The sequence below is a fragment of the Mobula birostris genome, chromosome 5 (genome assembly GCF_030028105.1).
Source record: "Mobula birostris isolate sMobBir1 chromosome 5, sMobBir1.hap1, whole genome shotgun sequence".
In the NCBI taxonomy this organism is placed as follows: domain Eukaryota; kingdom Metazoa; phylum Chordata; class Chondrichthyes; order Myliobatiformes; family Myliobatidae; genus Mobula; species Mobula birostris.
This window is the reverse complement of record NC_092374.1, coordinates 60,398,335-60,412,171: the sequence shown is the minus strand read 5'-3', so window position 1 is coordinate 60,412,171 and position 13,837 is coordinate 60,398,335. Positions and strand designations below refer to the sequence as shown.

Below are 13,837 nucleotides of genomic sequence, written 5' to 3'. Positions count from 1 at the left end.
AGGGGGGGAGGGGTGGTGTTACTAGTCAGGGAAAAAGTCACAGCTGTACTCAGTCAGGATAGTGGAGAACTTCCCTAGTGAGGCTTTATGGATGGAACTGAGGAATAAAAAAAGAACAGCCATGTTAATGGGGCTATATTATAGACCACCCAACAGTCTGAGGGATTTAGAAGAAGAAATCTGTAGAGAGATCACAGTCTGTTGCAAGGAACATAAGGTTGTTATCGTAAACAACAGGAATTCTGCAGATGCTGGAAATTCAAGCAACACACATCAAAGTTGCTGGTGAACGCAGCAGGCCAGGCAGCATCTCTAGGAAGAGGTGCAGTCGACGTTTCAGGCCGAGACCCTTCGTCAGGACTAACTGAAGGAAGAGTGAGTAAGGGATTTGCTGCGTTCACCAGCAACTTTGAGGTTGTTATCGTAGGTGATTTTAACTTTCCACATATTGACTGGAACTCCCACACTGTAAAAGGACTAGATGGGATAGAGTTTGTCAAATGTGTTCAGGAAAGTTTCCTTTATCAGTACATAGAAGTCCTAATGCGAGAGTGTGCGATACTTGATCCTCCTATTGGGGAATGGGACTGCAGGAGATTTTGCATCTAGTGATCATAATGCCATTAGTTTCAAAGTGAATATGCAAAGAGATAGGTCTGGTCCATGGGTTGAGATTCTAAATTGGAGAAAGGCCAGTTTTGATGGTATCAGAGAAGATCTGGCAAGTGAGGATTGGGACAGGCTGTTTTCTGGCAAAGGTGTACTTGGTAAGTGGGAGCCGTTTAAAAATGAAATTTTGAGAGTACAAGGCTTGTATGTGCCTGTCAGAATAAAAGGTAAAGATACCAGGTTCAGGGAACATTGGTTTTCAAGAGATATTGGTCCTGGTTAAGGGAAAAAGGGGTATGTAGCATGTATAGGCAGGTGTGAACAAATGAGGTACTTATGAAGTATAAGAAATGCAAGAGAACACTTAAGAAAGAAACTGGGAGGGCTAAAAGAAGAATGAGGTTACCCTAGCAGACAAGGTGAAGGAGAATCCTAAGGGATTCTACAGATATATTAAGAGCAAAAGGTTTGTCCTCTGGAAGATCAGAATGGTAATCTATGTGTGGAGCCAAAACAGACAGGGGATATCTTAAATTGATTTTTTGCATCTGTATTTACTTGGAAGGCAGACATAGTGTCTATAGAAGTGAGGCAGCAGTGAGGTCATGGACCCTAAATAGGATTGAGGCAAGTTAAGGTGGATAAATTCCCAGGGTTTGACAAGGTATTCCCTCAGACCCTGTGGGAGGCAAGTGCAGAAATTACGGGGCCCTTAGCAGAGATATTTAGAACAGGTGAGGTACCAGAGAATTGGAGGATGGCTAATTTTGTTCCACTATTTAGGAAAGGCTCTAAGAATATACCAAAAAATTATAGGCTGGTGAGCCTTGCATCAGTAATGGAAAAGTTTTTGGAAGGTATTCTCAGTGATCAGATGTATGAGAATTTGGATAGACATTAGGGATAGTCAGCATGGCTTTGTGTGTGGTAAGTCATGTCTAACCAATCTTGGAGTTTTTCCAAGGAAGTTACCAAGAAGTGGATGAAGGTAAGGCAGTGGATGTTGTCTACATAGACTTTAGCAAGACATGTGACAAGGTCCCGTATGGGAGGTTGGTCAAGAAGGTTCAGTTGCTTGGAATTCATGATGAGGTAGGAAACTGGATTACACATTGGCTTTATGGGAGAAGCCAGAGAGTAGTAGTAGATGGTTGCCTCTCTGACTGGAGGCCTGTGACTAGTTAGTGTTGCAGGGATTGGTACTGGGTCCATTGTCGTTTGTCATCTATATCAAGATATGGATGATAATGTAGTTAACTGGATGACACCAAGATTGGAGGTGCAGTGGACAGTGAGGAAAGCTATCATGGCTTGCGTCAGCTGGAAAAATAGGCTGAAAAATGGCAGATGGAAGTTAATGCAGATAAGTGCGATGTGTTGCAGTTCAGTAGGACCAACTAGGGTAGATCTTACACGGTAGAACATGGAGAAATGTGGTAGGGCAAAGGGATAGGGAATAATTAATTGAAAGTGGCATCACAGGTAGATAGGGTCATAAAGAAAGCAAATCAAATTATTGAGTAGAGTAGATGGGATGTTATGTTGAAGTTGTATAAGACGGTGAGGCCTGATTTGCAGTATTGTGTGCAATTTTGGTCACTTACCTACTTTAAAGATGTAAATAAGGTTGAAAGAGTACAGAGAAAATTTACAAGGATGTTGCTGGGACTGGAGGATCTGGGTTATAAGGAAAGATTGAATAGGTTAGGACTTTATTCCCTGGAACAATGAAGAGTGAGAGGAGATTTGATGTATACAAAATTATGAGGGGTACAGATAGGATAAATGCAAGCAGGCTTTTTCCACTGAGGTTGGGTCGGACTACAACTAGAGGTCATGGTTTTAAAGCTGAATGGTGAAAAACTTGAGGGGAACATGAGATAAACTTCTTCTCTCAGGGGGTCATGATAGTGTGGAATGAGCTGCCGGCACAAGGGGTGCAAAATTTCAAAATTGATAGCAGAGATATGGAGGGCTATGGTCTGGGTGCAGGTTGATGGAACTAGGCAGTTTAAATGGTTCAGCATGGACTAGATGGGCCAAAGGGCTGTTTCTATACTGCACTTTTCTATGACTATGTTTTCTGCTCTCAAAATATTCAAAGTCGTTCTAACAAATTCTAACTTTCTGGGAGAAAATGATTCACCTCTTCTGTTCTAAATACTCAACCTGCTTAGAAAACAGTAACTTCTGCTTTCAGATTCCACCTTAAGAAGAAACATTTTCTCCACATCCACACGTTGAGACCACTAATGATCTCTTATTTCAATCAAGTCCCCATTCACTCTTCTAAACTTCAGATACTATTCTAGCCTGTCCAACGTTTTCTCTTAAACAACTATTCCAAGCCTTGGTCTAGGACCATATATGACGTACAAATGCGGAAATATTTCACCTCAAATATGAAAATTAATATAGTACTCCAAAAGTGGCCTCACTAAAGCCCTATATAATTGAAGTAAAAGGTCCCTACCTTACTATTCAATTTCCCACATAATAAGAATAACGTATTAACTTTCTTAGTTACTTGTTGTACCTGTGTTTAATCTGTTGCAAATCATACACAGGACACCCAGAGCCCTCTGTAGATTGGAACTCTTATCATTTTGATGGCCTGTTTGTTTTTTTTTGATCTTGCATGCCAAAGTAGACATTTTACATTTCTTCACATTATGCTCCATTTGCCAAATCTTTGCCCAGTCATTTAGCTTTATCTCTATAACTTTAGTGATTTCCTTATGTCCATTTCAATTTGCCTTCCTGCCTGTTTTTGTGTCACCAGCAAATTAGCAACCATGCTTTCAGTGCCTTCATCCAAGTCATCACCCTGGGTCCAGTCCTGTGGCACAGAAAAAGATCCATTTTTGGCTCCTCTATTTTATGTTAGGCAATCAATCTTGTATCACGATAATATCTTTTACAGTGTGAACTGTCTTTCTGCAATCATCTTTGGTATGGAAATTTGTGGCAGCTTATCCAGTGCTTCTAGAAATCTCTGTCAAGTACATGCACCAATTCTCCTGTATCTACAGCACATGTTACTACTTCAATGAGTTCCAATAAATGAAATGCTTTGCTTGTAGGTGAATGGCACCAAGTTCCCATTCTCGGAGAGATTTTTCATGGTTACAGTCGATGCCTGCAATGGAACGGTTACCAAAAATGTATCTTTCTCCAAAGCTGATGCAGTGATGGCCCATTATCTGGAGACTGGGATTTCACAAAGGTAAGACAACGAGAACATAGCTGTTCGTTTTAATTTGGGTACCTCTCGATGCCAGAAATCACTGCCTATTCTAATTGTCCATGGTGCATTTTATAAGTCACCTCAGTCTGGTATGCCCATCAGCAGGGGTAAATCTTATTCTCCTGATTCATTGGTTCTTTCACACCCCCCCCTTCTTCCCCAAACACTCAGCACTCCCACCTTCTCCTGTTTCATTCCCCTCTACGTGGTTCCATCTGCCTATCACCCCACACTTAACCTACTGTGCCTCCTATCCTCTTCAGTCTGTCCATCCTTATCTGGTTCCACTTACCAGATTCCAACACCTGCACCCTCTTCAGTCTCCACCTACCATTTTCTCTATCTCTACCTCCATCTGCCCATGAGTCAGACACACCAATCACCCCCGCCCCCGCATTTCACTCATAGGCATTCTATAAATTTCTTCTCTTGGAATCCAGTACCAAACTGATTTTCCCCTATCTACCTACATATTAAAATTCCCCATGACCATCATAATATACTATTTTTACATACCTTTTCTATCTCCCTTTGTAATTTGTACCTCACATCCTGTTCAGAGGCCTAAATATAAATTCCCATCATGGTCTTCTTACGGTTGCAGTTCCTTAATTCTACCCAGAGGGCAGTGTTATGATAATTGTGGGGGATTTTAACATGCGAGTGGATTGGGAAAATTAGGTCGGCACTGGATCTCAAGAGAGAGAATTTGCAGAATGTGTTTGAGATGGCTTTTTAGAACAGCTTGTTGTTGAGCCCAATAGGGGATTGGCTGTACTGAATTGGGTATTGTGTAATGAACCAGAGGTGATTAGAGAGATTGAGGTGAAGGAACCCTTAGGAGGCAGTGATCATAACCTGATTGGGTTCACTGTGAAATTTGAGAAAGAGAAGCCAAAATCCGATGTGTCGGTATTTCAGTGGAGTAAAGGAAATTACAGTGGCATGAGAGAGGAACTGGCCAAAGTTGACTGGAAAGAGACACTGGCGGGAAGGACAGCAGAGCAGCAGTGGCTGGAGTTCATGTGAGAAGTGAGGAAGGTGCAAGACAGGTATATCCCAAAAAAGAAGAAATTTTTGAATAGAAAAAGGATGCAACCGTGGCTGACAAGAGAAGTTAAAGCAAAGGAGAGGGCATACAAGGAAGCAAAAATTAGTGGAGAAGACAGAGGATTGGGAAGTTTTTAAAAGTTTACAAAAGGAAACTAAGAAGGTCATTAAGAGGGAAAAGATGAACTATGAAAGGAAGCTAGCAAATGATATCAGAGGATACTAAAAGCTTTTTCAAGTATACAAACAGTAAAAGACAGGCGAGAGTAGATATAGGACCGATAGAAAATGATGCTGGTGGAATTGTAATGGGAGATAAGGAGATGGCAGAGCAACTGAACGAGTATTTTGCATTAGTCTTCACCGAGGAAGACATCAGCAGTATACCAGACACTCAAGGGTGGCAGGGAAGAGAAATGTGCGCAGGCACAATTACGAGAGAGAAAGTATTCAGGAAGTTGAATAGTCTAAGGGTAGATAAATCTCCTGGACCAGATGGAATGCACTCTCGTGTTCTGAAGGAAGTAGTTGTGGAGATTGCGGAGGCATTTGCAATGATCTTTCAAAAGTCGATAGATTCTGGCATGGTTCTGGAGGACTGGAAGATTGCAAATGTCACTCCGCTAATTAAGAAGGGGACAAGGAAGCAAAAAGGAAATTATAGACCTGTTAGCTTGACATCGGTGGTTGGGAAGTTGTTGGAGTCGATTGTCAAGGATGAGGCTATAGAGTACCTGGAGGCATATGACAAGATAGGCAGAACTCAGCATGGTTTCCTTAAAGGAAATCCTGTCTGACAAACCTATTACAATTTTTTTGAGAAAATTACAAGTATGCTAGACAAGGGAGATGCAGTGGATGTTGTGTATTTGGGTTTTCAGAAGGCCTTTGACAAGGTGCCGCACATGAGGCTGCTAAACAAGACAAGGGCCCATGGAATTATGGGAAAGTTCATACATGGTTAGAGTGTTGGTTGATTGGCAGGAAACAGAGAGTGGGAATAAAGGGGTCCCATTCTGGTTGGCTGCCAGTTACCAGTGGTGTTCCACAGGGGTCCGTGTTGGGGCCACTTTTTACGTTGTACATCAACGATTTGGATTATGGAATAGAAGGCTTTGTGGCTAAGCTTGCTGATGACACTAAGATAGGTGGAGGGGCCGGTAGTGCTGAGGAAACAGAGTCTGCAGAGAGACTTGGATAGATTGGGAGAATCGGTAAAGAAGTGGCAAATGAAATACAATGTTGGAAAGTGTATGGTCATGCACTTTGGTAGAAGAAATAAACAGGCAGACTATTATTTAAATGGGAAGAGAATTCAAAGTTCTGAGATGCAACGGGACTTGAGAGTTCTCGTGCAGGATACCCTTAAGGTTAGCCTCCAGATTGAGTCGGTGGTGAAGAAGGCGAATGCAATGTTGGCATTCATTTCTTGAGGAATAGAGTATAGGAGCAGGGATGTGATGTTGAGGCTCTATAAGGCACTGGTGAGACCTCACTTGGAGTACTGTGGGCAGTTTTGGGCTCCTTATTTAAGAAAGGATGTGCTGACGTTGGAGAGGGTACAGAGAAGATTCACTAGAATGATTCTGGGAATGAGAGGGTTAACATATGAGGAATGTTTTACTGCTCTTGGACTGTATTCCTTGGAGTTCAGAAGAATGTTGAAAGGCATGGACAGAGCGGATGTGGCAAAGTTGTTTCCCATGGTGGGGGAGTCTAGTATGAGAGGGCATGACTTAAAGATTGGAGGGTGCCCATTCAGAACAGAGATGCGAAGAAAAGGGTGGTGAATCTGTGGAATTTGTTGCCACGGGCATCAGTGGAGGCCAAGTCATTGGGAGTATTTAAGGCAGAGATTGATAGGTATCTGAGTAGCCAGGGCATCAAAGGTTATGGTGAGAAGGCGGAGGAGTGGGACTAAATGGGAGAATGGATCAGCTCATGATAAAATGGTGGAGCAGACTAGATGGACTGAATGGCTGACTTCTGCTCCTTTTTCTTATGGTCTTATATGGTCTAATTCTTCTGATCCTATGTCACTTCCTTCTAAGGATTAGATTTCTTTTTTAATCAACAGAACTATGTCTCTCTCCCCTCTCCCCTCTCCCCTCTCCCCTCTCCCCTCTCCCCTCTCCCCCCTCCCCCCTCCCCCCTCCCCCCTCCCCCCTCCCCCCTCCCCCCTCCCCCCTCCCCCCTCCCCCCTCCCCCCTCCCCCTCCCCCTCCCCCTCCCCCTCCCCCTCCCCCTCCCCTCTTCCCCCTCCCCTCTTCCCCCTCCCCTCTTCCCCCTCCCCTCTTCCCCCTCCCCTCTTCCCCCTCCCCTCTTCCCCCTCCCCTCTTCCCCCTCCCTCTTTCCCCCCTCCCCCTCCCTCTTCCCCCCCCTCCCCCTCCCTCTTCCCCCCCCTCCCCCTCCCTCTTCTTCCCCCCCCTCCCCCCCCTCTTCTTCCCCCCCCTCCCCCCCCTCTTCTTCCCCCCCCTCCCCCTCCCTCTTCTTCCCCCCCCTCCCCCTCCCTCTTCTTCCCCCCCCTCCCTCTCCCTCTTCTTCCCCCCCCTCCCTCTCCCTCTTCTTCCCCCCCTCCCTCTCCCTCTTCTTCCCCCCCCTCCCTCTCCCTCTTCTTCCCCCCCCCTCTTCCCCCCCTCCTCCTCCTCCCCCCCCCCCCCCCCATCTGCCTGACTTTTCAATATGTTGTGTATTCTTGGATGATAAGCTTCCAGCTGTGATTCTACTTCATCCATGTGATGCCCACAATGCCATACGGGCCAATTTCTAACTGCGCTACAAGATAATAAGACCATAAAATATAGGAGCAGAATTAGGCCATTTGACCCACAGACTCTGCTCCACCATTTCATCATGGCCTATCCAATTTTTCCTCTCAGCCCCAATCTACTGCCTCCTTCCTTCCCCACCCCCCATATCCCATCATGCCTTGACCAATCAAGAGTCTATCAACCATTGCCTTAAATATTCATAAAGACTTGGCCTCCACAGCTGCCTATGGAAAAGAATTCCACAGATTCACCACTCTGGCTAAAGAAATTCCTCTTCATCTCTAAAAGACGCCCTCTGTTCTGAGGCTGTGACCTTTGGTATTAGACTCTTCCACCATAGGAAACATCCTCTCTGCGTCCACTTTATCAAGGCCTTTCACTGTTCAAGAGGTTTCAAAGAGCTTGCCCTTCATTCTTCTGAATTTTAGTCCATACAGGCCCAGAGCCATCAAACACTCTTCACATGACAAACCATTCAATCCTAGAATCACTTTTGTGAACCTCCTTTGAAACCACTCCAGTTTCAGCACATCCTTTCTAAGATAAGGGGCCCAAAACTGTTCATAATACTTTGAAAGGCTTCAAATTCTCAACATTACATCCTTGCTTTTATATTCTAGTCATCTTGAAAAGAATGCTAACATTGCATTTGCCTTCCTCACCACAGACTCAACCTGCAAATTAACCTCTAGGGAATGCTGCACGAAGAGTCCCTAGTCCCTTTGCACCTCAGATTTTTGCATTTTCTCTCCATTTAGAAAATAGTCAACTCTTTCACTTCTTCTACCAAAGTGCGTGATCGTACACTTCTCGACACTGTATATAATATCATCTACCTTGTCTGTAAGATCGTCTACCTTATTACATACACTGCATGCATTCAAATGTGCCTTCAGCAACACACACAAAATGCTGGAGGAACTAAGCAGGCCAGGCAGCACCTGTGGAAACAAGTAAACAGCCAACATTTTGGGCTGAGACCCTTCTTCAGGGCTGGTGTATGTTGCTTTGGATTTCCAAAATCTGCAGATTTTCTCGTGTCTGTGATAACACCTTCAGTCTTGTGTTCACCAACCTTTTCAATTTTGTTGTCTTGTTACCTGGAAGTAATTTCTTAACCCTTTCTAAACCTTTTGTTTCTCTTTTTGACTTCTGGAGACTTCTATAACCTCTCCTGCACTTTGCTTCCCGTTATTTTATCCATACTTTCCCAAGCTGTTGAACCCACCCTGTACTATTTAGTTTAAAGCTCTATCCACAACCCTAGTTATGCCATTCAACAGGAGCTTTGTCCCAGCATGGTTCAGATGGATTAGAACAGCTCCCTCCCCCAATACTGATGCCAGTGTCCCACAAATTCAAACCCACTTTGTCCACACCCATCTTCGAGCCATGCATTTAGCTCTCTGATCTTTAAGTCGTGTGCCAATTTGCTCGTGTCTCAGGTAACATCCCATGTTATTACCTTTTTTGGTTCTACATTTTAATTTAGTCCCTAGCTGCAAAGTTGGATGTTCTTTCAAAGTCCTATGATCTACCTCTTTGCAGAGAGGTTCAATAACTTCCTTTTGTTATGTTCTGGGTAGTCACGTGTTATTGGACTCTCTATTTGGCAAAGTAAATTGTGTTTCCTTTTCTAGGTCAATTGTTTTATTGGGTTCAAGAGATACCATCAGTGGGGACATTGATGCCATTTCTGAGAGACTGGTCTCATTGGGCACTGCAAAAGCTGCAAAACTTCACAGAAAAGGTTTGTGTCCTCATTCTAACAAACACTTTTGGAAACGGTTTACAGTATACTCATGAGAAGTACTGTATATTTTGATTCATTTTCAGTTGCATGTGCCCTAAGGAGGCTGGTGTTTTCAGCCATCCATAACTGCACTTGAGAAGTTAATGACAACCTCTGCCTTGAACCACAGCAGTTGCTGTGGTAATGCTGTTATTGGCTTTGGAAATATAACATTTTAGACAGGCAGAATGATGCTTGAACAACAAAGGACAACCTCTTCTAAAATTTGTTGAAAGTATTCTCTTAACACTAAACAATTGTGCAACTTTATAATCTTGGGACAACCTGAGTTTACAGGTAGTCACTACTACAGTATATAGTAAGAAACAGTGCAGCCAGGTTGCACACAGAAAAATCCCTCAATATCATAGAACTAAATAATTATTTATTGAGATAGAGCATGGAATAGGCCCTTCTGGCCCTTCAAGCCAAGCCGCCAGTAATCCCCAGATTAAATCCGAGCTTTATCACGGGGCAATTTACAATGACCAATTAAACTACAAACTGGTATCTCTTTGGACTGTGGGAGGAAACCGGAGCACCTGGAGGAAACCTACATGGCCAGAGGAGAATGTACAAAGTCCTTGCAGGCAGTGGTGGGAATTGAACCCCGGTCACGGGTACTGTAAAGTGTTGTGTTATCCACAACATGACCTTGCTGCCCCATAATGTTTTCTGATAGTTGAGGAATGAATATTTTCCAGGGCACTGGAGAGAGACATGCCTGAAAAGTGGCCACAGGGCATTCATCCATATGTACGGGACCTCCTAAGCCCCTTGATTTATGGCACCTCTGAATGTGTAGCACTCCCTCAGCATTGCATTGGTCACTGTCGGCCACCATTTTATATCCAAGCTTCTGGGATGGGGCTTTCAATCCAACCTTGATTTGATTGTCTTCCTTTCAGCATTCCCACAGAGGAATGAATAATATAGAAAAAATATACTATGTTCAAACATTCTAAGTACGTTAGCAACAAACAAAATGTTGGAGGAATTAAGTGGGCCAGGTAGCATCTGTGGAGGGAAATAGATTGTAATCATTTTGGGCTGAGATCCTTCATCTGGACTGAAAGATGGAGGGGTGACGGCCAGTGTAAATAGATGAGGAAAAGTAGTGAGCAAGTGATGGCAAGCCCCTAGGTGGATCCAGGTGATGAAGGAAGAGTGGGAATAATGACAAGTCTGGGCAGTGAAAGGTTGAGGTAACAAAGGGCTGAAGATTGATAGAATCTGATAGGAAAGGAAAGTGGAGCATGCAGTTAAAGAAGGGAAGTGGGGTGGGCAGATAGGAATTGGAGGGAGAAGGAATTCAGATGGAGAAACTGATGGGCAGATGGAGTGGGTGGAGGGGGAACTGAATCAATCAACGGGAGAGAGAAAAGGAACAGAGGCAACAGTGAAACTGGAGAATTCAATGTTAATGCTGGTGGAATACAAGGTGCTGTCCCTCTAGTTTACATTAAGCTTTGCCCTGGCATTGGAATAACAGTGGTACAGTTACTGCCTGACTTGTTGCATAATGTTTTTCCAGCATATTGCTTGTTGCTGCAGATTCCACCATCTGCAGTGTCTTGTCTCTATTCCACCTATCACTGTCCAAGTAGCTTTAATATTTACAGAGAACATGGTCCTACGTTATGCTCAAAACTGTTATAAAAACAAATTTATTGAGTAGTGCTCCAAATTTTCCTGATTTTGTTTTGAATATTGCTTCACAACTGAAAATAATGTTTTCTATCTAAGTATACAAAAAGTTTTGATAAAGGACAGTTAATTTTGAGTGAGCATTTAATGGTTGGAAATTGTATGTAAACTGCTTATTACAAGCACAGTATAAAATACAATTAAAATGTTCAGTGGGAGTTAAAATCCCAGGCTGAGCCTGTCAGTACCTGAGAACAAGGAACAATTATAATTCAGGTTGGTGATCTTAGCAATAATATCCAGGGGTTTTTATGTTAATACTTTGATCAAAACAAGCTTTTGCCAGTAATCTCTTTCAATTATTTAAATATTAGATAAAAACAACTTGTGCTGTATCAATTTGATTTTGGAAAAGATTTTAGATCAATTGAAATATGTGCCTTGTGCACTTTTCACACTGTTGCTGACAACCTGCAGTCTAGAGAGCGCTAGAAACATTACAACTACATCAGATCTGCCGTGGGACTGCATTCTGGGGTGTTCATCCTGCATCTAGCTGACGTACACCGAGATCTCCTGCCACTGTCTGTAAGAAATTTGTACGTTCGCTCTGTGACTTTGTGGGTGTCCTCCAGGTGCCCCAGTTTCCTCCCACATTCCAAAGATGTACAGGTTGGGGATAGTAAGTTGTGGGCATGCTATGTTGGTGCCAGAAACATGGCACCAATTGCAGGCTCTCTCCCCGCCGCACATCCTTGGACTGTGTTGGCTGCTGACGCAAACAGTGCATTTCATTGTACGTTTTGATGTACATTTAACAAGTAAAGCTAATTTTTTGTGGAAAGTTATGACAGGATGTGCATCACCTTATCAACTCACTGTTAAAAGTAGGTGAGAAATTTGCCTTTGGTTGCTTGCTCCAAACATTTAATAAGCACTTTATTGCTAGTTTCTCTGCTTAAATATTGTGTCTAAAGGCAGTCAGTATCCTGGTTACATGTTTTCTGAATGCATGGACAGAATTTTTGTGCCCGATTCCAAATGCAACTCTTCAATTGCCTCTAGTCTGAAATAACTTCCCCACCTTGTCCATGCTTGAAAAGATTTAGTCATAATTTATGTTAAATGAATCAATTCCTGCTTTGCCTCAGTTAATAAAACTTCACTGAATCAAGCCCAATTTTCCAAGGAACAAAAATATCAGGTTTCTTTACCTAAGCTTAGTAGGTTAAAGGAGCACCAAATGAAAGACTGTTTTTTCTTATTTGAAGGATTTCTCTGAATTAAAAGGTCCATTCAGAGTTGTGCACTGGTGGGTGACAATACATTTTTTTTTATATATTGCAGAGAGCATTGCCTTCTTTGGATACAGAGGGGGCTCTCGCCCACTGTGGACTCGCCTCTACAGTAGCCCTGCTGGGCAGGGCCTGCCACTTCTGGAGAAGTACATACCTCTACAAATGGAAGAGTATGGCTGCACTAAGGTTAATACCATCCAAAGAAAAGACCTAGAACTTCTACACAAAGCTTTACAGTGAATAGCAATCTGAGTAAATGTGACCTAACTTATTTTATTTATACTTGTTTTATAGTCTTTTTTTCCCTCCAACCAACTCCTACATCTAGCTATGTTTTTTTTCATAATAAATATAAATGCGACCTTTCTAAATAAAGATTCAAAACAATTTGTCATCTTTGTCTTCCTGGACTGAGTTTGAATTTAGTTTTTTTACAGAAATATGCTAGGCTTGTTTCTCTGTGGGTACGTTACATCTTTTTAGTGTGCATTATACTTAATGTATTTTTTTCCCTCAGCTGATGGCAACAAAATGATTCAACCTAGAACAATAGCTGCAATAATTTCAACCAGATGTACAGATATTTATTCTCTCTGGAATTATCTGCCTCAGAGGGCAGTGGAGTTCAAATCATTAGGTATATTTAAGGTGGATAAAGTTATATTTTGAACCTTCACAGAAGAAGAGTTGAAATCATCATAGATCAGGTACAATCATACTGAATGACAGGGCAGGCTCGAGTGGGCCTGGTGGCTTGCTGCTGATAGTATTTTCTTGTGGAGTAATTATTGAGGATTAATATGACTACAGAATTACTACATCAGTCAGCAATAAACCTGTTAAGAAGTTATCAAGAGAGTAGTATGTAGGTGGAACTTGTTAATGCAAGTATTTGTTATTTACGCCTGCAGATTGGGGGGTTTACTGCCAAACATAGCATTTCGTACACATCTCAAGTGGATTTATCTTGATCAGTTGTAGTCAATATAGTGAAGGAACTCCCACACTATTGCTGCATAGGATTCTAACACTTTGATCCAGCAATGATGTAGGTACAGTAACTACAACTACAAACCTGAAGCAGACTATGCTGAAAATACTGACGTCAGACAGTATCTGTGAAGTGGGAAAAACGATGTTCACAATTCAGGTTAACAATCTTTTAGTAGAGCAAGAAAAATGGGGAAACAAGCTGATCAGAAAAGGGTACAGAAAACAAAGAGTGGACTAGCGTAGACATAAAGATTATCTGAGTATGTATTTCTAGCATTTTTGCAGACTTTGAAAGCCTCAAATGAAATAAGTTTTTGTTTTTCACTTGAATTATATTTCTAAGCTAGAATAGTGTCTGAATTAACACTCCCGCCTGTCTTCTGTGTATAAAAGACTTTGACCCTATCAAGCAAGAGCCCACATTAATTTGC

At 42.6% G+C, this 13,837-nt stretch overlaps 1 protein-coding gene across 1 annotated transcript in view; it reads left to right on the top strand.

Moving 5' to 3' along the window:
• Nucleotides 1-12,800, top strand: part of cemip2 (cell migration inducing hyaluronidase 2) — a 112,456-nt gene extending 99,656 nt beyond the window's left edge. The window contains 3 exon segments of the mRNA XM_072258109.1: nt 3,693-3,835; nt 9,317-9,426; nt 12,463-12,800. Coding sequence (XP_072114210.1) covers nt 3,693-3,835; nt 9,317-9,426; nt 12,463-12,653 — 444 coding nt within the window. The 3' untranslated portion in view covers nt 12,654-12,800.
• Nucleotides 12,801-13,837: the final 1,037 nt, after the last annotated feature.